Source organism: Pleurodeles waltl, chromosome 2_2 (assembly GCF_031143425.1).
Source record: "Pleurodeles waltl isolate 20211129_DDA chromosome 2_2, aPleWal1.hap1.20221129, whole genome shotgun sequence".
NCBI classification, from domain to species: Eukaryota; Metazoa; Chordata; class Amphibia; order Caudata; family Salamandridae; genus Pleurodeles; species Pleurodeles waltl.
Window position 1 is genome coordinate 1,097,480,330 of NC_090439.1, and position 26,310 is coordinate 1,097,506,639.

The 26,310-nt window shown below is 42.2% G+C and overlaps 1 protein-coding gene and 1 pseudogene across 1 annotated transcript in view; both read left to right on the forward strand.

The window, feature by feature from the left end:
• Nucleotides 1-5,874, forward strand: part of LOC138282873 (lymphocyte antigen 6E-like) — a 72,216-nt gene extending 66,342 nt beyond the window's left edge. Inside the window, exon 3 of the mRNA XM_069220864.1 lies at nucleotides 3,933-5,874. Coding sequence (XP_069076965.1) covers nucleotides 3,933-4,144 — 212 coding nt within the window. The 3' untranslated portion in view covers nucleotides 4,145-5,874. The remainder of the gene's footprint in view (nucleotides 1-3,932) is intronic.
• A 5,743-nt stretch (nucleotides 5,875-11,617) lies between these two features.
• Nucleotides 11,618-11,714, forward strand: LOC138283143 (U2 spliceosomal RNA; annotated as a pseudogene).
• Nucleotides 11,715-26,310: the final 14,596 nt, after the last annotated feature.

Here is a 26,310-nt window from a genome sequence, read left to right on the forward strand (position 1 = left end):
GGGTGAGTAGCGCGGGGCAGAGCGAGGGGCTGGGAGGTGGGGGGTACTTACTGTGAGGTGGGTCTCAGGAACTCAGGAACCTGGAGGAGCTGCAGCGGCAGGGGGAGCGACCTACCCTTAGGTCTAGTCGTTGACAGCAGCGTGTGACTGAGTGGGGTAGCTCACTTGCACCGCCACCGCTATCTCTAGCATCACACGAGAAGGCTTAATGTTATATAGTATACTGTATTCTATATGGAGCTCTTGCAGTTTCCTCTTACTGGAATGAAGAGATGCCTAGCCTCCTGCACATTCTCCGTGAAGTCTTGGTATAGTGATATTTCAGAGGCCTCATGTTGCAGGGCCTTCAATTCCCTTGCTTTGCACAATGCAGCATCACGATCTCTGTAATAATTTAACAGTCATGCTGTTATGGAGCGAGGGCTAGCTTCCGGGTCCAGGCACGGAGCAAGTGAGCGATGGGCATGCTCCACAACAAAGATCTCAGAGAAAGTGTCCTGACCCAGTAAATCAACGTTATTATAAGCTTCTCCATCTTATTCTGCACAGTGGCTGTCACAACCTGTTCATCCTCCGCCTCCAAGATGCACCTCTCCAGCATATCAAGTTGTTCTGCTTGTTTAGCAAGCCTTTCCGACATCCGATCCATCCTGAAGAAGTGCGTCCATCTTGACATCGATTTTTGTGAGGCTATGCTCATGGCAGTGAGGATTTCCTTTAGGTCAGTGTCTCCTTCCACCCCTGGATTCTCTGCCAAAGGTTCTGGTGCATCTGCGCCCCCTTCCCTGGCCTTCGGAGTTCTGGAGGGGTCAATCTGGAACTTAGGTTGGGATTTATCGATTTGCCCCCATCACTGTGCACAACGGAAGTCCCCAATATCCCTGGTCTTGTGTGCTGCCAGTTGTTGTCAACCAGAAGCATAACAGAGCCGCCGCTCAAGTGCCCTTAAAGTGCTCTACAACAACACTGTCCTCTTGCACAATCTCTGCGATCACAGTAGTGGGCCCCTTCTCACAAAGCCACCTGCCTCCAGAAGGGGTCAAGCGCATATGGATACCTGTCATCATTGAATAAGAGGGGCAAATGACAGCTCCCTATAGGCATGCAGTAAAAGGAAGGGGCAAGGGCAAAGATAGAAGAACCTTTCCACCAGGTGGTCACTGTGGGTACATAGGCCTGTGTTCCTAGCCTGTCCCCCGCCAGTCTCTCAATACTCCTGAACCATGTAGTACCAATACTTCAACTGCTATTGATACCACCATATATACTGACACAGTCCGTGGCCAGGGACACAACACTTTTCTAGTTTGCCACTGCAGTCACTCCATAGCACACTTCAGTTTTGGGGTGCTGTTACTTCTGAATTGCCCTCTATTGATGATTTTCCCTGTAGTCGCTTACCACAGACCCAAGAGGGGTAGATTACGCTACCTGCAGGAACACCAGACATATTCTGTGGGGACAGACATCTCAGTGCCGGCAAGGCGCTATCTGTTAGGCTGCGACCTCAAAACAACTTTAGGAGTTTTCACTGCTGAGGCATGTAAAACTTATACCCCCATGTCCTCATTTTTAAATACAATTCACCCTGCCCTATGAGCCTTTAGGGCTTACTTTGAGGGTGACATATGTATTCAAAAAGATGTAGGCTTCTCAAAAGGTTTATTTTACCTGGTTGAAATGGCAGTTTAAAACTGCACTACAGGCTGCAGTGACAGGCCTGAGACATATTTTAAAAGGCTACCTTAGTGGGTGGCACAATGAGTGTTGCAGGCCCATTATTACCATTCACAGGCCCCGCGTGCATGTAGTAGCATTTACTAGGGACTTACAAGTAAATGCAATGTGCCGATTAGGGGAGAGTCCAATCACTTTAGCACTGGTTAGCACTGATAAAGTGCACAGAGTCCTAATGCCAACAAACACACATTCAGCAAAACAGTAGGAGTAAAGGCAAAAGCTTTGGGGAAGGACCACACACAGGATGTCAGGTCCAACTGAAAGCCTTGGTGCTTTAGCCTGCTACAGCGTTTAAAGGAGGTATTTCTTACTTAAACCAGTTTACCTTTTAAAACCTATATTCTTTGTTTCTCAACTCATGTCAAGACAGTGGTCTGTCGACTGTAGTTTACCAATCCAGTTTCCAAGTTATCTGCAGCATCACAAACACTACCAAATACAAATGATCTAATAAGATTTCCTCTGGAGCAAATTAGGAGATTTCTGCAAGCAACTCAGACTAACTCTGGACATATGGAATCAGATCATAAACTATTTTTGACGTGCACTATTTCACATTCTTGCTGGTAAATTAAGGGAGTGTTTAGTGTGAACACCTTCTGACACCATATTTTATAAACAGGCTTGTAGAGAAAGTAATGAGTGACAAGGATGTTCGTGCATATTTGTTGTGTGGTATTCTATTGTGGTAGTGCCGTGCTCTATTGATCTTTAATGCTGTTTTTGTTGTACATTATTTTAATGTACTGTGATTGTGTTGTACTATTGGTGTTGTGTTTTGTTCTATGACTGCTTTGTTGTGCTGTGCCGGTTTATGTTTTAAATGTGTTATATTGCTTTATGTATGTTACTATGTAATGTTCTGTTGGTTAGTTTTAATATGTTAGCAAGTGCAGGTACATTTCCAGCCAAAAGCAGCAGATGTCTTTAAAGTTCTAGTGGCGAGCAACCATTTACTACTGTCTGTGGTGGTAACACAATGCTGCTCCAGCTCTTACGCTATTTAAGACACTAGTCCGACTTAACAGTGCTGGAGTCTGTGTATTACATTAGCACTTGCAGTGGTCAATTTATATGATAGGGCCCTATGTATCATATTCACATAGATTTGGACTGTCACAAATCTGGAGCTGTCTATTCCAGCCTTGTAGCCCACCTATTCTGGCAAATTAAAGGCTTCAGAGCTATAGGTCAGAGCTGAAGGCAGGAGCATCTTACAAGGGAGCAAGGCTTTAATGGCCGGTATAGAGGGGTACAGTGAGGATAAAAGGACATGCCAACTACTGAGGGGGGAATATCCCAGTTAAAAAATCAGCCTTCCTGGAGACACTGGGGATTAAAAACCCTCACAGCTCTAAGGCTTCAGTGACTTTCAAAGCACCTACTGTGTTTGCCTGACACTTGCTACCGCGTGAAGGGCCAAGGCAGCAACTACACAGATCAAACATGCACATTATGAGTTGCGAAAGGAGGAAATGTTAGCCTTAGTCTCACTTAGCCCATCCAAGCTGCTTTCTTTCCCTGGGTAGAGCAGAGGGAGATACAGGAGCAGAGAAGAATCCCTCCTTCTGTCCTTCTGCAGCCCGGCAGGAGGCAGATGGGAAGGATTGCAGTGTGCCTTCATCCACAGCCTCTGCCTCTCTCCTTCCCCTGCAATCCACATGTGCTGAAGAGAGGGACTGGAGACAGACTCAGAGGCTGCAAATGAGGGTGGTACAAGGTTGACAGCAGTTGGCCTATACCAGTGTTTAAAGCCTGCTGTTCCTCCATTTTATTTTTTGGAGCTGTCCCTTTTCCTGTCTCTTTTGAAATTCCTTTTGTTCTTTTTGGGGACCTTATTCAGTATAATATTTACAGTGGTTTACTTGGTATTTCATTGCAGTTGTTTTCATATATGATATAATTCCAATATGTAGCAAAAAAAGAAATCTTTGCATAACGTTCTACTGCATTTTGTGAACTGTGAACCAAGACCCAATAACAGATAGTAAAAGTGAACCTGAATCAAGGCCAAGGTGTGCAACATGGCAACCCTAGCTATAACTCCTGAACTCACTTTGAAACACAGGACACACTATGTGATCGACCCGGATGTTGATTAATGAAACTTCCCTTCCAAACCTTATGCAATTTGCCACACTTTTTTCAGTGATTATAAACGTCTGATCTGGTTTTATTATTTTTTTCCTCAGGTTCTGGGAGTGAGGTAACGAAAATCACCAAGTCATGCACTAACCAGTGCACCCCAAAGGATTATAATGTGATTCTGGCGTCCTACTCTGTTTCCTGTTGTAAGAATGACTACTGCAACATCAACAGTGCAGGGGGAATGAAGACCAGCCACGCCCTCATTCTGCTTGTATGCTTCATCGGTGCACTCCTTCAATCCACTGGACTCTGGTAGCTGCTGCAGAGCGGGCGCATGCACAGAATGAGGAATTACTGGACTTCTTTACCACACCACCGATTCACAAAGCTTTATTCTGCGACTAAGTCCCATATTTATACTTTTTTAGCGCTGCATTTACGTAATTTTTGGACACAAAAGCGGCGCAAATTTGAAAAATACAATTGTATTTTGTAAGTTTGCACTGTTTTTGCATCAAAAAGTGGTGCAAATGCAGCGCTAAAAAAGTATAAATATGGGCCTAAGTGTCTTATCCCCAGTGACATAGCAAGGAAGCCAGGGGTCCTAATGCAAGTAAGGAAAATGGGTCCCCATTACCAGAATGGGGACTGGAATACAGCCATGATTGGAGGGTACTCAGACACCTGGTCCTGGTGCAACTGCACCTGCTGCACTGCACTATTGCTTAGTAGGCCCATACATACTCCTGGAATTTCAGGTGAAAATTAGTCCTAATTCAGGGTTTAAGATGCAACTACTCATAGAAAAGGCTATATGAACTGGATAGAATATGGCTATTGAGAAGAGTCCCTTTAGGTCTAAGTAGGCACGTTCTTGCTCCACTGTGCCTGCAGAGCTATAATTCACTGTAATTCAAGTAGAAATAGTGATAATTGTGAAAGGTGACAACATATGCCATCTATGTTTGTAAAACAACACCCAAAATGTAAAGCAATTTAGAAGAGGGGCACTTTGTGGGGCCAACACAAAGGTTTCTATCTCTCATCCACATACACTAGTAATAGGTGTTTTAAATAGGTCTGGCTGGGGGTACAAAAGCACATTTTCAGTAGTGATTTAAGATGAACTTTACACTGGAAGTTGGAACACTTCCCTACTCTGGGATGGGCAGTGGAGGAGTTATGACAGTGGCTGCCTACAGGCCGAGGGGGCCTACTTGTATACTGAATCACTAATCTGCTAGCTTTTATTTGAACTATATCTAGATATCGCTTAACCTCGATGTCCAGCCTTCTTGTAAGAGAATGGTGCCTAAACAATTTTCAGAGAAGGGGTGAGGCTATCAGTGTCACGTCACTGAAGTCGCAAGGTTTGTAAACAATCAAAGTGCTCCATAAAGGACAAGTGTAGCAAACGAGCCATGCCCATTCATCAGGACAGTGGCAGGACTGGAGCGTCTGCCCAGTGGTGCATATTGAAGAACATAGTCCCAAATAATATATGAGTAAAGCAAGGGTGTTACAGTGCTGCCATCTATAGTAGGCACAGTTATCATTGACATGGCCTCTTGAAATGCCCATTACACTTTCATTGGGAATGCAGTTTTACTATAAAACGTATAGGACGCACAAGCAATGAGGGGGACATTTGATTTCTGCGAATATTTACCACACAAGTAACGTGTCTTGAGTTGCTTTTATCCTATTACAATCTTTGTTTCCATCCCACTTCAGAGTTAGGAAAAAAAACAATATGCCTCATTTGCTCTTCACTTGCTGCTGATAATTCTGAAATATTTGTAAAGTTCATTTACAAGCATTTCAAATTTGTTGTGTGGTAAAAGATGTTTGACATATTGCCACCTTCTCCATTCACACTCTGTACCACAGAATGATTCACATTCACTCACTTAGCAGTAAGAGAAAGGAAAATAAAGAACAATCTCTGTATTACAAACAGTGGCTACCATGGTTTGTCAGGCCATGTTGCATCATACAATGCGGTGGCCATCTTGAAAGTGTACAAAATAAACTTTATGAATGCCAGTCACCGTTTTTGTTTTTGCAGTGCTTCCATAACATTTAAACCAACTGCCACTGGCAAAGCTAAAATCAACAGCCAGAGTTAAGCAGGATAGGGGTCCTGGGAACGGGACTGCAAGGGAGGGAGGATAGAGAGCCAAGGGAGAGAAACTCCGTTGGAGGAGGAGAGAGTGACACCAAGCCACAGCAGCACTCTGTTAGACTCTCAAAAGGTGGGTGGAGAGATCCAGCATAGGGGAAGTTAAAAGAGCGTGTACATGATTGCACTTAAGCTGCATGTGCACCAAAAGGAAGAGAAAGGAGATAGGAGCAAGACATGCACTCCATGGAGTGCTAAATGAGGACTAAATGCAACAGAAAAAGTAGTTCCATGAGGTCAGCAGTGGAAGGATCAAAAGCTATGGTAAAGAAAATTATCCAATCAAGAGCATGGAACTGAGATGGACAGGCAAGCCACCCAGTCATGAGCAAGAGGCTGACCCAAAGCCTAATCTATGTAGTATTCTATGCAGCACTGTGTGGAGTAAGGCTACAAATACAGGTGTAATGCATAGAACCCAGAGGATTAGGACAATCATTCCTTGTCTTTTGGAGAATGGCAAAAGTGCTGACTGGTTCAACACGCCCCTGTGGTATGGCAGACCAGCTGTCACTCTTTTTATTTATTCACTGAAGAACTGTCACCTTGGAGGTAGGAGCGGCGTTTGACAGAGAAACTGCTGACTCAGCGGTCAAACGTAGCAGCCATAGGTAGTGCCTCCGCCGCCTTCCCCCATTTAGAGGCCAGCAAACCAAACTCCAAATGAGGAACTTCATTTTTGTGAATCCATTCCTGCGGCATGGACCATATTTCAACTTTATTAATACCCTACACACGGAACAAAAAATGGAGATCCAAAATGATAATAAATGCAAATACTAGCCAGTGAAATTCATTGGCTGTAAAAGTATCCATGCAGATTCATTGTCAGACGTTTGTACTCTGTGGGAACAGGGACCAACGTTTATTGCTTGAGGGATTCCTAAAACAGACCGTGAGCAGGAGTTATTGCTCTGTGCTCTTCCTGTACCTTTACGGAATACTGAACACTACTCCAATGTTGCTGGTTTTCCTCCTTTCATTCCCTCCTCAGGCATCGATCTACGTTAGGCCTGAGAGGCTACTTCAAGGTCATAGCTTTCCACAGGGTCATATCACTTTTCAGGCTCTTTAGAGCCTCACCAATGCCTCGCCACATTAGCATCATTTTATTTACGCTAATGTGGCCTAACAAGGCCAAAATCGCCACGCCATATTTATAAAGCGGTGCAATGCATGCATTCTGGCACTTTTGTAATCCTTTGTGCTACATTATACCTGCGCCAGGCATAATGTATGCAAAGGGGGCATTCCCCCAATGAGGGGGGGGGTGAAAGAATGGTGCAAAGAAATCGAATAGATTTTTTTGCGTAATTTTTTCAGCACTTTAAATGCCTGCTCAGAAAATTGGTTTCAGTGGGCCTCTGGGTGATTTGCAGGATTAGCATCAGAATTGTTGACACTAATCCTGCAAGGCACCAAACCAGCATAAAAATTCTGACGCTATTTCCCTAATTACCGCCATGGTGCGCTGTATATTAAATAAGGCAAACACATGGTGGCGTTAGGGGAGGCGCTAAGGGGGCACAAGAAAAGAGGCGCTGCACTAGGTGCAGCGCCACTTTTCATAAATCTTCCCCTAAGTTTCCTACACCCTCACTTCTCCTAAGATCCCAAATGCCTGGAACTAGCTGTCCTCAACTCCTTTGGACTTAGATCTCCTTCCATCAGACCCCCACTGCCTGCCCTACAAGCCAACAATAATACTTTCCCCTTAGAGGCTACTTATACTTTAGAGGGAACCAACTCTCCACCCTTCTTCATTCTCAAACACATGTACTGCTACTAAACAAAAAAGGAGCAAGAGATTTAAGGGCAGCCTTTTCATCCTCTCTCATTGGACAACTGTACAACAAACAAGTAAAGGACAGATAGGGCAGGCTAGAACTTTGACTAGTTGCCGGCACACATGCCCATAGAATACCGATTACATTTTTTATTCAGCTAGATGATAGGCCTTCACCCATACTAGGGGGCATCCTACATCTTTGGGCCCACTTCTTGCTTTCAAAGAGTCAGTTTATTTTGTAATGGGTGAGCTCAGACAAAGTGTGAAACTCTTGACGTGGGAGCATGTTGGGAGTTTTGAGCTGTTCCCATCTGATACGTACTGATTTGGTGAGATAGCCACTGAGCCACCTGGTTCTGCATGGAAAGCCTGGACATCTAAAGGTTCGTAAGATTGACTGAAGCTTAATCCTTGTTCCCCTATGACAACCCTAAAAAACACAGAAGAGTGCTCCGACCCTTGTTGTGTATCAGCATTTGCATGGTTCATGCCGGCATAGCCCAACAGTCAGTGGCATTTCATCAGGGCAAAGGGTTTCGCTGTACACCTAGCATCACTACTGTGCTGCTCTCTGTAGAGAAGAAAGTCGGGTGTCTAAACTCTCGTTTTGCTCTACTTTTCTCACCCTGGAAACACCCTTGTCTTTGTAATGAGTGGCACAGGCTGGTTTGGTCCACTCCTGCCACAATCAATAGAGACACACAGATAGGTGATCATCCCTCTTGGTGACCCATGTATAGGGTAACTAGGATTCATCAGAAGATTAGAGGAAAAGGCTTGCTGAAGTAGGCCCTTTCATACCTGTCACTACACACACACAAACCCACACTTGCACACACACGCAAACACACACACACAAACCCACACATGCACACACTTGCGCACACACACACACACCAAAAGGGATTTTTTTTAAAGAGGCACATTGCACCCTTTTGTAGGACAATTTGCAAAGGCCCTTGAAGGCACCATAGCTCTTTACAAGTGAACTTGTCTCCGCTGATAGGACAACAACCACCACAATGTTTGCGGATTAGGCACCCCAACAGCACCTAAGCAGGCCAAAAATCTAGGTCCATATCAGAACTCTCCACCCCTCTCCTCATGTGCTGTCTACCTTAGCAGTTGTGTTGAGTGGCCTCTCTTCGATATTAAAGTGCTGGCCCTACTTGAACTTTCCATTTAAATGTATTGGACTCGAGATAATTTAGAGGGTCATGGTAGGAAATGAACAATTCATGACATATATTTAGCTAAGTAATGTATTTTTCCATGTAAATATGTACACAATGTAAGTACTCTTGTATGCATGCACGTCGATTTATGTATCACAACACCAGTCACAAAAAAATGTTATGTTCATATATGCCACACCTTCATATATATGTTATTGCTTGTTCACGGTTTGAACCTACATTTAAAGAATACATGAAGCATTATCCACAATAATTATATATCACAATATAAACACCTTATTAGATAAGTAACTCTTCTCCGGTTCTAGTGGAGCAATGCAACGCAATAACACACCTCCACACATCACTTTGAAGCTGCTCATACGCCTGAGAGAATCAAGCAAATGCCTGTCAACTCTGGTCCTTGCAATAGTTATCTGTTTACCTTCCACAGAGGCTCTGACATCTTACTTTTCATCATAAGCTGGTCCAATAATGCCCTTTCTGGGTGTGCTGTGTCTTATTAATTATTTACCTGAGCAGGGGATCTATCTTTTCCATTTGTTCCTTGTGGCCATCTACTCCCATCATAACACTTCTCATCCAGAACTTTATTCCTTTGGACTTTGTGGAAGAATGCTACACTCTCAGATGTTACAGTCTAGATGTCCTGTCCATCCTTCCACCTCTCTGAGATGGCCTTCCCTTGTAGTGCTTCACAAAAATAACATCATGAACGCTTGGTGTCAGAGATGCATTATGAAATGTGTGATATTGCATTGTGAGTTTTGTGATTACATTATATTATTGATCAAAAGGGGATAGATCACATTCCCTGGTACACCAGCACACGTTTTCTCCCAGATGCACTACTGCAGTGCATGATACTAGTTCATTTTAGTTTACTTACAAGTAGTGAAGTGTTTACCATTGTTTATGCAGCCGGTGCCCTGTATCTCCTGACACGTGTTTCGGGATTCTTTCATCAACAGACAGCACTAGGTCCGTTTGTGGGTGTTTGGAAATGCTGCTGAAATTTGTCAGGTTAAGTACCACTCATAGGGCTCGTAAGCCATTATCTCCCAAGATGAGCGGATTAAAGGGAGATGGGAGCTTACTGCCTGGCGTAGCAGCACATCTCCAAACCCTTTTGGGTGCAACTTCCATCTCTTCTGGTGTTTTTAAAGGCCCCTACATTCTTTGAAACAAAGAATCCCCATTAATTGCACTGAATCACTTTTGCCTTTACATGATTAGAATATCTGCACAATACTTCCATGAGGTGTCCTAGATCCTAGTTCTTAATTGACTGCCTTACTATTCCCTGCATTACTCTTCCTGTTTTACAATTTGGAGGACCATAAACATCTCTGAAGAATCTACAAATAAGATGTTATGGAAATCTTGGCCACAATAGTAATCTACATATGTCCAACTCTTTTTGCAAAAAAAAAGTTCAGTTTCCAGTTTTAGCACTGTGCTTAGCTTTTTTCTTTTTAACATCAGAAATACTCCATTACAAAGGGGGTCATTCTGACCCTGGCGGTAATTACCGCCATGGCGGAGGTCGGCGGTAGCACCGCCAACAGGCTGGCGGTGCACCGCTGGGCATTCTGACCGCGGCGGTTCAGCCGCGGCCAGAAACGGAAAGTCGGCGGTGTACCGCCGACTTCCCGCTGCCCTTGAGAATCCTCCATGGCGGCGGAGCGCGCTCCGCCGCCATGGGGATTCTGACACCCCCTACCGCCCCGCCAGGAACAGGATGGCGGTAGGGGGTGCCGCGGGGCCCCTGTAAGAGGGCCCCACGAAGAATTTCAGTGCCTGCTTTGCAGACACTGAAATTCGCGACGGGTGCAACTGCACCCGTCGCACCTTCCCACTCCGCCGGCTCCATTCTGAGCCGGCGTCCTCGTGGGAAGGGTGTTTCCCGCTGGGCTGGCGGGCGGACTTTCGGCGGTCGCCCGCCAGCCCAGTGGGAAAGCCAGAATGACCGCCGCGGTCTTTTGACCGCGGAGCGGTCTTTCGGCGGGAACCGCTTGGCGGGCGGCGACCGCCGTCCGCCGCGGTCAGAATCACCCCCAAAATGTTGAAAAGCTCCACCCTGGAGACAGGCGCTGCCTTTGGGTGTCAAGTAATTGTGATGCACCCAAACTAGGACTTCACTTCAGCAATATAGAAACAACATTTTATTCCCCCCAGGAAGACTGCTCTTCTCTAACGAGGCACACATTCAGCGAAACGTGTGTCAGGGCATGTGTTGAAGGTGAACACTTTATAAATGTGGGTAAAATGCTTAGTATGGACTGCATATCTCATAAAACATTTGGATACATGTGAACCACCATACTGAAAAATCCTTAAGGGCTCCGGCCAGGAGATGGGAGCTGTTTTGCCCACCTGAGTCAGGAGAATGCCCCTGAACTTGGATGGCACTTCAGAGCAGAGCAGGCACTTCACTCTATAAATGTGAGTTGAATGAAAAGTATGTACTGTGTATACCAGAATGCATCTGAAAGCACTAGTACAATGTGTCAGTGTGCTGAAAAATGTTAAAAGGCTCTGCCCAGTATGTGAAAAGTGTTGCTGGCTGTCTGAGAAAGGAGAACACACCTGCGCTTTCATGGCACTACACTGTGGCATCATACCACTTCTTAGACTTTTGGCTAAGATCAAGTGTTGTATCTGTTCTTATTAATTTAATACCGTGCTGCATTCACAGGTAGCTTGTATTGTACCTATAAAATGACTGCTGTCCTCTGACGAATCACACACACAACAAATCTCATACATCAGGAGTGTTCAGAACCAGCTGTGCACATATATGATGGCACACACTTTAAAAATGTGAGTAAAATGAATACATAGACGACATATACCAGAATGCTTGTGGAGGAATGGCGCAAATGTTTGGAAATCATTCTATTTAAAGATCCTAAATCGCATTTCTAGGCTCCAGCGCATGTTCACTTTTCCGTTGCTTACTGGCTAGGTTTGTCCTTAGCATATACTACGGCGCGCTGCCAAGGGCTATACCAGTCATTAAAGGCCCAGAACCTGAGTTTTAGGCCCAAGCCGTAGTCCGAGGCAGAAGGGCTACAAGGCTATTAAAAAATTACACCCACTAAGGGTAGAATGTTCTAAATGTTAAAGGGATGAACATGAAGACAAACATTGGAATGTTGGGCTCCGGACTTATACCACCCATTATAAGCCGAGAGCTACTTAATTGTTTTCAATAGAGCTCACAACATTCCAACGTTATAATTATAAATAAATACAAAAACAGACAAGCAACAGCCACAATGCAGGCCAATGTGCTGCACATCACTTGCCTATCGAACTCAGCTGATCACCTCCATTTGGGAACACATCCATATTTATCTGCAAATCCCATTTGGTCTCTGCCCAAAAATCAGTCTCACCAGAGGCTTCACAACAATTCGCACCCTGACATCTGCTCTTTAACATTTAATACAATTCATCTGCACTACTCCAGGCTCAGCCATCTTTCATGAAAATTCCTTTCATCCTGATCATCTTGGAAGCAGAGTTCAAATGAATCATTTATTGCACCATTAATTCCAACCTATGCACACACATTGCTTCTTAAATTAACCACAGAATCTTGTCCTCCTTGACATGACCAACCCTTGCTTCCCCTTCTCTGAGTCCGCTCCAGTCACCAACACTGCCATCTGTACGATGCTTTTTTCTGTTTTTTTCTGTGGCCAGCGGGCCTCCGAATTTTCATCTTGGTCCTGACTTTTTTTTATTCTGCTAGCCTCCGAGTTCTTCACTATATTTTAATTATGAAAATGCAGCATTCACCGTGTCTGCTTATTCTGCCCACAAAAACAGCAATCACCCAAGTATTGTTACATGATCACACCTAGATTATGACATAGATATTTTACAAACATTGTGCTTTAGCGGTAGTTATTATCCTGTGGCCTGTGGACCCCTGAAATTAAATAATGGTAGAATAATAAAATGAATATACACTTTTATTGTGAATTAAATAAGTGTAATGTGTTTGATTTGTACTTGTTTCTATATTTGTGGATTGTTTTAAGATTACAAAAAATTGAATTTGCTTAGACTGGCGTCCCAGGCTTCAGTACTGGTTCCATGAGGGTCCCCAGGTTTCTGTAATGACTGAGTTGGGGTCCACCATAGTCATTAGGTTAAGAACTGCTGCCCTATATCTCTTATATAGCATAGGACGCTGACACTCCAAGGTGTGGGCTTACATCTTAAATCATCTCATTTAGTCCTGGCCCCAGAGATTTTCATTTTTGATTTGTGTTTTTGGATCATTAAAGAAGTAATTTAGCTTGGGAAGACATTGCTAATCTGGGCAGATGTTTTCTGGATGACATTTTTATAAATGGCAGATGTGTTGCAGTGATGATGTAATATTTTGGGAACCATGCGATCTATACACTTCATTTTGGTTTCAGAACAAAGGTTTTGGGGATCAGGTAGTCTTATAGAGACAGAAAATAACTCCTCAGAGCAAACGTTCTGCCATTTCCCAAAATGGTGGCTCTATAATGATGTGTTTTAGCCATCATATTGGTAATATATTTTAGTATTGTTTTTGTTTCAGGTTTTTCGTTGATTCCATTTTGTAAAATGAGCAAAGTAAGTGGTAGCAGAGGATCCTTACCTCCTAGGAGAGTGTCGCTAACTACAAAATCTGAGGACTCCTTCAACGAAGAAAAAATGTCATATGCCAATCCAGTCCAAAAGAAAAGCTAACATCAACTGCGGCTGGACAGAGAGGTAGAGATGCTACAGAAATATGGCAAGGTGAAGTTCACAAAAGATTGAAACTGATGGGTGAAGAGGATCAAATATTTTATCATTGTAACAACAAGTGCTACAAGTCATATACAAAGGAAAAAGTCTGGAAGAAATGTGTCAAAAATAGAAGAAACCAGTGAATCACAACAAGAATCTTAGTCTTCTGAGAAAGGGACAACAACCAAACCCAATGCCCCACCACTTAGAAGATTGATGGCCACCTCTCATCCACCTCCAACAACTCTTCAATGTGTTATCTGGGGCTTAGCCAGAACACGGGCCAAAGGGAAAACAACAAAGTGAGTCTTAAAGGGCAAACATGTTTTTATCTGTACCAAGTTTCTTCCAACATGATGTTTTCAGCCAAGTAGGTGATCTGTATGGATCCATAATATTAAAATTAAGATTTTTCTGGTGAGAATGTACAATGACAGAATTTGTTTTTGTCAGTCTGGCAAAAGAATGAGCCACTTATGGTATTCTCAGCTGATTTGACTCCTGAAGTTCTTGCTGCCAAAATAAGATCACAGGATGCAGTAAAATAAGCAGAACACATTTGAAGAAACATCCTGAAGGATTTAGATTTTGGACTTAATGACACTTTTTGTGATGCCCCAGACCTCAGTAAATCATGGGAGTCAACAAGAATGCCTGATGTTGTCTTATCATTTTTTACATCATTGTTTAATATCAACAAAGCAAAACTGTTACAAACTAAAGTTCTTTAGTTTGGAACAGAGGCCAACAAAATTGATGATGACTTTGAAGATAAAAGCGAGAATTGGAAGACAATCCCAGGAACCAACAGGCTTATGCTGTGAAAATGCATTGTCTTTTCCAAATCATGTTTTATGAATTAAATCATGGTAAAAATAAAACTCCGTTGTAAATGACTGCCCACGCAAACCATGGAAAGTCCACAAGTAAAGAGCTAACCACTTCAATGAATAGGATTGGTGTATCAACAAGTTATAGGGGGTTATTCTAACTTTGGAGGAGGTGTTAATCCGTCCCAAAAGTGACGGAAAAGTGACGGATTTACCACCAGCCGTATTACGAGTCCATTATATCCTATGGAACTCGTAATATGGCTGGTGGTATATCCGTCACTTTACCGTCACTTTTGGGACGGATTAACACTCCTCCAAAGTTAGAATAACCCCCAAAATGACATAACAGAGCAGTAACTTGATAGCAGCTCATACTGTAAAAGCTTGTGAATCTGACAGTACACTACTTCCAAGTCACTTTAACAGGACAGGATTTCCAATTGCTGCTCTTGAAAATTTTGAAGACAGCTCTTCTTTGTTTGGAACATCCAGCACACATGATACTGCCATGGTACTTTTTCAAGGCTGTACCAATGATGTAGCTCCTGGAAAACAAGCTGTGCCAGTTGTAGGCATAAACAAATGAAGCTGCAAACGTATAACCCAGCTGCTTTGCTACCATGTGCAAAATCACTACAAGTCATCAACACATCCCAGTCTACCAGCAAGTTTCAAAGTGGCTAAGGACATGGATCTTCTTCTACCTAATGCTGTGGTCCTCAAAGCTGATTTAACTGAATTTATCATATCGCTTATCGGTCGGACTGAAGGATGAAGAAAAGCCAGTTCCTTCGTGGGCTGGAATTCATGCTTTGATTTCCCAGAATACCGTCCCACTGAAGAAGGTTGGGTTTTTACCTGTAATACCATCTCCAGGCACAAACTACACAACGGTATACACAGCTATAAATCAAAATTCTAAAATGTGCATGCTCAGCTTGAAGACCAGTCTATCCTGCCACTTTTCTGTGCTGAAGGTGTTTTCTGTATTGTAGCTGACATTTTTATGAGAAACCCAGTAGAATTTGATGATCTTTATCCAATGATGAGCGTTTTCCACATGGCAAAAGTTTTGTTGCAGAGTGCAGGAAGTTATCTCAGTGGATGTGGCATTGAGGATGCACTTATTGAGGCTGAAATCTTTGGAAGCAAAACTGTGCAAGCAGTATTGAGCGGAACTCATTATGTTCATGTGTTACAAGATAAAGTCATCATATCTGAGGCTATAGAAACATGGCGCTTGAATGCTTTCTGGAACAAGAATGACAAATTAGGTTTTGCATATCTTATCTCAGAAGTGAACAAGGCACAGGGTGCACTTCATTCAATAATAATAATGCAAATCCAGGCAATGTTGGATACACTCAGTTTAAAATCAGAAAACCTGAAAACCAAGTTCACAGAGTTTGTCAAAGAATGTGAATCAATATAAGAACTTTGCAAGTGCTTGGGAAATGTTTTACACAAGATAGCTCTAGTGAAAAACTTGGTACATGCTGATCAGGAAGGTAATTTGGAGCTTTACGTAAAGACTGTGGAGTCACTGATTATTGTGTTTTGTGAATTTTGTTGCATAAACTATATGAGATATGGGTCCAGTATTTGGAAAGCATGAAGAAGCTAGAGGTGTAAAAATCATACCTCTACAAAAAATGTATCCAAAGGCATTTCATGCTGATAGAGAGGGAAGGTTCAGTGCTGTGGCTCCAGATATGAAAGCGGAACAGACGATCCAGAAATCATAGAAAAGCTCCAAGGGAATTGTTGGTCAGACACGTAAAAGTGAATATGCTGCTCAATGGCAGCTAGTTTACCATGAAGTTCTTTGTATTTGTTTTGAGAGAGAGGACAAATTCATAATTAATGGACCATCATGAAACTGTTCCTCACCACCAACTTACCTGTGCCTGTACAACTACAAAACTTTGATTAAACAATATTCTACTATCTACTCCTGGAACATGGAATGAAACTATATGCAGAACTAAAGCAGGAGAGAGTTGTATTGAAAGAGAAAAAGCTGTTTGACATAATCACCAAATCCAAACTTCCACACTTTAATTGCCATAGTAAGAGTTTCGTCCACACAGCAACTACAAAAAAGGTTTAAAAAAAAAAAAAACTTTCCTAAGCACATAGAGAGATGGATGTAGTAAAAGAAAGAGGTGAATTTAGCAAGGACATTCTGCACATGATCTTCTTTCAACAAACGCATTATTGGATGGAGATGCTGCAAAAAAAAACAGTGAAGCACAAACTCAAGTCGTACAGGACCTCTAAAAATAACTTTCACCTGAAGAATTTCAATTCGAAAAGATGTCCTCATTGAAGACCGCTATTGTTGTGGAATATATGTCACAATTGTGAATGGTAAAGATGTCATCCATGCAAAACATTGGGGAGGCCATTCAGAGTGTTCTAATGATATCAAAGTCAGTGTGCACCTTGCAAGAACTGCACATTGACTTTAACAGTAATCCGGAACTATGTGTAAAAAATGTGAGAGAATCAGATGAATGTCTACAAGTGGAACAATTGACCTTGCCTGCATCAAAAATTTGACACCTATACCTGTGCAATTTGAAGACTTTTGGTCCTCAACATCGAACAAGATGGACTTGGAGATGTTAACTTGCTAAACCATTGCTGATGCTTCAGTGAACACTGAATTTCCAATTATTGCAAGTGGAATGATTGTCAAAGAGGAATTGGTGCCTGCAGAGATATATTCAAGAGGTACGGGCCATATTGTTCAATAGCTTAACAGCTAAATGGAGGAAGGTGTTCTTTGTGTTGTGCCACATGTTGAGTGGGCTGTTTCGAAATGGTTCCAATTGAGTCATTGTAATGCCAAATGACACAGATGGTATTATTGTGCTACTTAGATTAGTTGCAACGTTCATAAGTTAAGGATTGTCACAGATATAGATATGTCATGGAACAGGTGAGAAAAGACACTCAATCCCACTTCATATTCTGTACAAGAAACTTGACCCAGAGATGCCCAGTGTTGTTATCAAGGCTCATATTCTTATGGGTGATGACACTCTAAGCAAAATTGGAACAAAGCTTGGAGCTTTAACTGCTGAACCTCTGATGTTTCTAAAAGGATTTGCTGAGACAGAAGAAGAATGTGACTTTAAAGACGTAGAAACATACCTTGTGCATGTGTGGAAAACGAGTTCTGACTGCCACATCTTTGACAATATTTAGTAAAGTGAGTTCAAGAGATCAGTCCTGCTAAGTTACCTTCCACCGATGTCATACTCTGTGCGTGGACACATTAAAAGAGTATTCCACTTGATCAGAAGAGGTGTAAATGTTTTGGCTCATGCTTATGTAAAGAAAGATCCGTGTGAATTTGGTTGGGAAAATATTGATGGGGTGCTAAAACCTATGAAATGTCTAAAGCCTCTACCCATAGAACTTACACGTACATGTTCTTGCAAAACCTGTGCTACAAAAAAAATGTCCCTGCCGATATGCTCTTCTCAAATGTTCAACATTCTGCAAGTGTACCACGAGCAAATGCTGAAACAAAAAAGTAAAGTGAACTACGAAAATGTGTCTGAAACAGGAGGTATATAATTTTTTTTAAATATTCAGATCATACACATTGGGCCTTATTATGACCTTGACGGAGGGGTTTCCTCCATCACAAATGTGGCGGATATCCTGCCCGCCGTATTAAGATCCCATTAAATTCAATAGAGATCGTAATATGGCGGTCGCAAAATCTGTCACATTTGTGATGGTGGAAACTCCTCCGTCATGGTATTAATAAGGCCCATTGTTTGGTGAATACATGAAAGGATTAAAAACCATTATTATTTGTTTTATTTCTATATATGTTTCTTCTTCCTTTATTTTATCCACCATTTTGGAAAATGGCAGAAGGGTTGCTCTGAGGAGTTATTGTCTCTCTCTATATGACTACTTGACTCCTAAAAACCTATGTTTTGACACCAAAATGAAGTGTATAGATCTCATGGTTCCTGAAATATTACATCATCACTGCAACACATGCGCCATTTTTAAAAATGTTTTCCGGAAAAATTCGGCCCAGATTAGAAATGTCTACCCAAGCTAAATGACTTCTCTACTTTTACCAAGGTATATCAGGAGGCCGGGATTAATTAAACTTTTTCCACATTTCACCATTCCTGTCATTCACCATTCATTATCGATTATCCAGCATTACGGTCACTGTCTGATACAGACACCTACAGAGCCAAAGTGTTCTCTTGGTCTGGGCATCTACTCATTCACCATTCACTAGCTCCTGTTTTAACTTCATTCACCTCTCCTCGCAACTCCACTTTGCTCTTATGGTCTGATTTCATCACTTGCTCCCTAGGCTTCCACTAAGACCTAACCCTTCTCCCACGCTTATTTATCATTTCTACACCTCTGTTTCTTTCCTCGCCCTGCTCCACCCACTTACAGTTTTGGGTTTTTTACCAGTTTCCTTATGGTTATAACCTAGCTTACTATAGTTTTTAGTCTGTATAGTTCCTTGGTCGCTGTGAAGAGATTTATTTGGTGGTTTACTGTAAATCACACAGGGACCCAGCCAAACAGAAATGTAATTTGTTGATTCCCTTTCCAGCAAGACAGCATTCCTTCTTCTCTTAACTTTGGAACTCAAAAGCTACACTGCAAAGTCATCAAGAGACAAATGATCAAAAAGCCTTACCACTGGACCTTCTTAAATAGCTGCACTGATAATGCTACCCGATACAGTGTCCTGCCCTGCATTTGGAGCACACATGCTTGAACTATTAGACTGCCTCAGAGACCCCTGTGGTAAAAGCCCAGCCTCTACTCCCATGTCCTGGCTTGCCTGCTTCCCGTACACCACCCGGCCTCAGGTGCCATGGAAAGGGCCAGTATGATGAAAGCATGCCACTTCAGGGCTCTAGCTTCTGTTGGTGTAGCAGGTGCAGTGGCACTGAGGTCCAGAGAACAAAGGGGCCCACTAAACCCTGTTTACCGCTTAATTTTATAATTAAATCAGCAGCCGGGGTGGAGGTGGTTTAGGGAGCGTTCCTTCCTTGAACTGGGGCCATGACACACTGGCTACACTAATGTGCTACAAGTTACCTGGTGCTATGGTTCACCTTCTGGTCCTCGGTCATACAGGGTAATAGTACTAGCCAGAGGACATTAAATGTATTTACAAAGCGTGACAGTCCTGTTCCTCCTCTTCTGACCCTCTCACTTCTCTTTGTAGCAACATGATCATGTCCTTAAATCCTCATTTGCAGATCCACACCTTGGTTGCCACTATATAACTGGATCCCAAAGTACCCATACAAGGAAACCTCTTAGACTTCACGTCCTCTTTCTTTTCCCTGCCCAGCTGTTCCCGTACTTTACTTCTGCCCTCCACTCATCTCCTAACACAACAGTTCTGCCAGTTCTTCCTTATTCTTCTTTGATACATGCCTCCTGCCGACCTCCATAAGCTGGTCTGCCATCGCATACACCTGCACTCTATACTGCTCCCTCATATTCCCACCATATGTCCTTTACAATCTTTTACTCCACTGCTTGGGTGAGGACATGCTGTGTCCTCTCACGCATGCTACCACCAAAATCCACCTTGAGCTCTCCTCCCCTCCATCTACGTGCCACCTTCATCCTCTCGTTGAGGGCTCTGCTTTTAGAAGTCTTTTTTCTAGACATCCTATCATCTTGTCCTTTGTTTTCCATGGCAACGTGCCAATAGGCATTTACCTTCAATCATCACCATAACGGTGCTCCTCAAGGCACAACATCATTGAAGTGAACCCAAAAACAATACAAGTAAAACATCTGAAAGCATGGTAGGAAAGGATAATGTACTGTGAGAAGATAACCCAGCACTGGAGATGCTGCATTCTGCACACTATATTGATCAAGAGTAGTAATTGAGAAGCAATCTCTTTTTTGTGTATTGGATAGAAACCAAGAACTGGCTGCCTGATATTGTAAGGCAGGATTGTGTGGATCTGTAGATATGTCTGGGTTTGATTATTAGTAAGAACCATAGGAAACAGGATTAACTCCAGGATCCAGCAATTCGCAAAACTTCAATTTACTCACAAGTTGAGGGGTGTTTCCCTCCTGTTGGCACAGCCAGTACATGCATCCCTACACACGTTACTTTATATTTGTCTGTCGTCTAAAGATATTGTCTGCCTTACTCCAAGGGCAAGGACCATGGATTACAATCCATGGTTGTTTATAGGGTGTCTACAGCCAACTGAGCAAAATTAGCTTTTTAAAGGGGCATGATATGGTGCCATTCTGTAGACTTCGGTCCTGCTCCCTCTGCCAAGTGAACTCTGTAGCAACCAATGTCCTAGAGGGCCCTCATCCTAGAGGGCCCTCATCCTCTCCCTAGCTGATAAAGCTGATATGTGCCTTTCTAACACTGTCTCCAGTACCACACAAATGATCTACTTTTGATCTTACACTTTAAGGCTGGCATCAATTTGTGTAAATCTCTCTTACTACCACTACCCTTGAAAATTGCATGTACCCAATTTTTATTAGAGTCTCCTGATGATTTTATTCTAATACGTTTATGCATGATGAGTTTACTTAGATATCTTGTTCACAGCTTTGTGACCCACAAATAATTAAATGGTGGGCAGCTAGCCCAGACCGATCATTAAGGTGTGGTTAAAACCAATTGCAAGGTCAGGAAAAATGTGTTCTTTTCAAGATGGTCAGTGTGACTGAGGAAAGAACTGTCCATGGTCTGCTGTACCAAGCTGAAAAACAAGCATTTGCAATGCAATAGATCTTGCATTAGTGAGAGTTAGAGTTAAAGCTGTTCGCATTGTTAATGATAATGACAACCTCGCATTTGGGACCTTATAAATATTTAGCCATGCAGCACATTAAACCTTTATCAGAAATCATCTGTATTTGTGCATTCCTTCATAAACTTGGCATTGGACTGTAATGGTCTCAACAGCCCCTACGGAGCACCACAGTAAAATAGCATTTTGGAAGAAACATGGTCATGTAACCATATATTCAGCCCCTAGAGGGCAAAATCACATAAAAAGGAATGATAAAGAACATTGCAGTGTAATCATATAATCAGCCCCTTGAGGGCATAGTGTATTACACACTTTCAGGCCTAGCAGGTTTTTAAAATATCATTTAACTGTAGAGTCAGTGGCACAAGGGTGCAGTGCTGCAGGTCGTTTCTAGATGTCCCTGTAGAGTCAATAGTAGAAGGTGCAGAACCACTGGTCGTGGCTAAATGTCCCTGTAGAGTTAACAGTAGAAGGTGCAGTACCACTGGTCGTGACTAGATTTCCCTGTAGAGTCAACAGCAGAGGGTGCAGTACCACTAGCTGTGGCTAGATGTCCCTATGTAGCCAAAAGTAAAAACAAAACATCCAGCTATAAGAGAATTTAAATATACATTGAATGGTGGAAGAGGTCATGATGGCCTGGACAGAAAGAACACATTGTTCTGAATGTTCTGGTGGTGGTCCCATTGCCCTAGGACCACCACAGGCTGAGGTATGGCCAAAAATATGTTGTAAAAGGAATGCCTGCAAAGCATTATGGGGTGAGTTTCCCTGAGTTCAGTGAATATTTTAATATCAGCTTTCCTGCTGTGCTGGTAGACCCCCAGTTGAGGATTTCATGCTATATAAAGCCTCAAAAAATGTACAAAACACACACACAAGACACAACTACATGTACTTACTAATTATGTAAAGTAAGGACCAAGTGAAGGGTAAACGCTGAAAATGAATTGCGCACGTGTACACGAGTGCTTACTGACAAACGTGAGAGGCAGGAAATAAAAAATAGTCAGTTCAAACAACAGAAAAACAATGCAGCCGTAATTAAACTGTACTTGGCTGGTGCTCCTCAGCCATGTACAGGAGGTGACGATCGGCTGCTAAACAAGTTAGGAGGCAGCAAAACAAGAGTGACACTGCCTTCAACCTATGGTAAGTGGCAGGCAATGGCAGTTGGGAACAAAGTCCTATCCTCAGTCAATAACTTTATTCGGTCTCAATTAGACCATAAAGGTACAAAAAGACATCAACATATTCATAAAAATATAAAAACTGAATACAAAGCTGGACATGATTAAAGGCAGACATTTTATGCTTATTGATCAAAGGTATGAGCCATCCAATTATTTCATAGCTGATCTGGCTTATAAGTGACTCACCAGCTCCTAAAAACAGAGTCAAAATAGGATCAGGTCACTTTCCACCCATAAAAACTGACAAGACACAGAACAATCGTCATTGTCGTAAAACGTTGCTCAGCCCATCATTTAAATCATAAAAACATATCATCTCCAGATGTTAAAAACAGCAATTGTCAATGTCTCAAACTATATAGGCAGTATGAAAAGATAATTAAAAATATATATAACACCCACCCTAACAATCTATAAAAAAAAGAAAACATTAAGACACATTCTAAAATTACTTAAAACATTTATCCTAAACATAATAAGTTAAAACGGGATAAACATTGAAGCCTCAGTGCCATATAACTTCCATGATTTTAAGGCGGCCCTAATGAAACTCACAACTGCATGGCAAACTTCAGGTGTGGCAGCAGATTGCAAGTACCTCAAGCCATATATATGAGATGTAAAGTGCATGCGTTTTAAAATGGGCCGAAGAAAATATCTCTGAAACACAGAGTACAATTTACAAAAGAGCATAAAGTGCATCGTAGATCGAGTTGAAACACTATCACAGGGACATTAGGTTCAAATAGTTTCTCTTGAACTGGCCACTGGAAAAGAGACCAGATAGTGAACTAAATTAAGCCTCAACCTAGTCATGTAAAACATATGCAGGAAATAATTAGCCAATTCAAGTATGTGTTTACCCCTGAAATGTTATCAAGCCTCAAAGTTCAACACTGAAACCATGTTGAGGGCCTTTACAATGCACCCTTCTTCAGTGTAAGACAAATAGCGCCTTTTGACACATTCTTTAAGTTGGGGCCGGATCTTGTCAGGAGAATTGAAAAGTCCATTCAGGTCAAGATTGAAAAAAGGCTTTTGACATATGCCAGCCATGGAATGGTATTCCAATTGTCCAACTTTCAACAGTCTGCTAATACTAGGCAAGAGAATTTAGTCTTTGGGCTACCCCATAGTTTTATCCATAACAACAAGGGAGCCATACCCACAAAATCCTCAATATAGTCCACACCTAATTCAAGTTGGAGAATGAAACTTGCTGTACTATGTGGTAACGCTAACAGGTGACAGAGGAGTTTATTCTCAGCAGCTTGTACTCACCCCGGTGTTACATAGCCCCACACACCAGCACCATACACCCCAAGCGAGAAGGATTTACTTCTGTACATCTGAACCAATTCCCTAATAGGTTTGCATCCAAGCCAGTTAGCAAATCTAAATAGGACATTTGAGACTGCCCCCATTTTGAGTACTCGTTGGGTAATATGTCTCTCCCAGGACCCATGGGCATCAAACAGAATACCCAAATAACAAAAAAAAATAACTTTCATTATTTCGGTCCCTCCTATAAAGAAGGCCTTCGTTTTTGTAGCTTTGGGGCCGCAGGTCATAATAAGCGATTTCTGAAAAATGTACCTTAAGTTTTAATTTAGACATGAAGTCACAAAACCCATTCAGCATTTTTTGAAGATCATTAGCATTTAGTGCCAGGAAGACAACATCATCTGTGTAGAGAAAGACTGGGACCACCTGTGCACCAACTCAGGGGATATTTGGGCTATATGGTTAAGAATTAATATTAATAAAAACAAACAAGGAGCTAAAATACAGCCCTGTCTCACACCACTGGATACCCTAGTTGATTCTGTACATTCACCAGAAAGTGTATAGCGCACCTTTGTGGTTGCACCTGTATGTAAACGTTGCACTAATTCCACAAGAGAGTGGTCGATCCCTGCCTGATACATTAGGTCCCACAAAAGTACCCGATCCATTAAGTCAAAAGCACAGGAGAGGTCCATAAATGCCATATAGAGCACACCTCTCCTGGCTTTGATGTACTTCCCCCAGATATGGGTCAAATTTAATGCCTGCTCCACTGTCCACAAGTTTGATCTAAAAGTATATTGTAACGCCGAAAAAAAGGCAGAATTTTCGGCCCAGGTCTCTGATTTATCTAGAATTACCTGCCCAAGGATCTTCACTGTAGAATCTAATAAGGCGATTGGGTGATAACACATAGGCAGATTCCGATCACTTTTTAAAAAAATGGAACAATGATAGCTTCTTTCCAATAATCCTTCAGGTTGCCTTCAACAGTCCCCTGAGGACAATAATCAATAGTGAGGCCCAAAAATCGATGTTATGTTTATATAGGTCAACTGGAACCCCATCTAGAGCTGAGGCCTTACAGTTAGCTGCACTCTGAATCTCATTAACAACAGAAGCGTAGTTAATGAGATGAACTAACCATTCTTCGCTAACTGTATTAGGTAAGGAAACCAAGGCTTCCTGTTGGATTTCTGGAGCCTCCCCAGATTAAAAAATGACAGAGTAATGGTCAAACGAATCCTGGCAGCTGATATGACACTCAAAGCCAGAAGAAAAATCATCCGTAAAAAGTGGTCGGTTAACAATCTCCCAGAAAAGTTTACAGTCATTTGACTTGGCAACTCTATCTAGATCCTCCCAGGCCTTTATCCTCAGCTCATTTTTCTTTTTTAATACAGCTTGTTTGTAGACCCTTCTGGTGCTGTTTATGACATCTGGGTTACGTGTCATGGATGCAACAGCCTTTGTTAGTGCTTTAAGCGTTACTGTGCACTCATGGTTAAACCAAGATTTTGTTGTACCTTCTCTTATCTGCATCTTAGAAGTTAATTGACATGCCACTTCCCTACTAATATTACTAAAACTCCGGGGAATGTCTTCAGGGGGCCCATCTAGGGACAGACAGGAAATAAAATCATTTGTCCCATTTTTCATTAAATTGTTAAAAAAGGCATCTGGATTGACATTATTCCACTTCAAATTAACCCCTTTATTTGCCTTATAAGCATTAGGTAAACAAATGGCTTTCGACAGAGCTGGATGATAATTACCAAGCAAACAGATGTGAATGGGATTGTGGTCGCTAAATGGTATGCAGTACCCCTTAAAAAAAACACTGTGTGTCAGAATAGAAGATATTAGAACAAAGTTAATTGTGCTACCCCTTCCTCTCCCCATAAATGTATGGAGGCTGGCGTGATTTTGATCCGATATGTCTGAGGAATCAAACAGACTATAGGACATGATCAATTTGTTGAGAGCTTCACCTTCGCAGAATGGAAAAAATGGCCATTAACATCCCCCTGTGAATCATAAAGCGCACAAATGCATTCCCCGCTAAACCGACATTTTGTGATATTAAAGTCATCTGGCCATATTAATGGTACAAAATGTTTCTCTTGTCTATTATAAACACTGCCACTGTCTTCTCCAAATCCTCAACAATTGCAGCTGTTTTTGAGGCAAAATTATTATAATAAAAATTAATTAAAATCAGGTTTAGCACTTTAGCCTTTTGCAGGTACAGGACTTGAAAATTAAGGGATGAAGCTATCACCTTAACCTTTAGGTTACCTAACGCACATGATAAAAAAAATCGGTAAACCCCCCCTTCCCTTTTCCTGATGGAGATGGAAGGGCGGGCGAGCAATAAGGTATATACCCATTTAATATAACAAGGT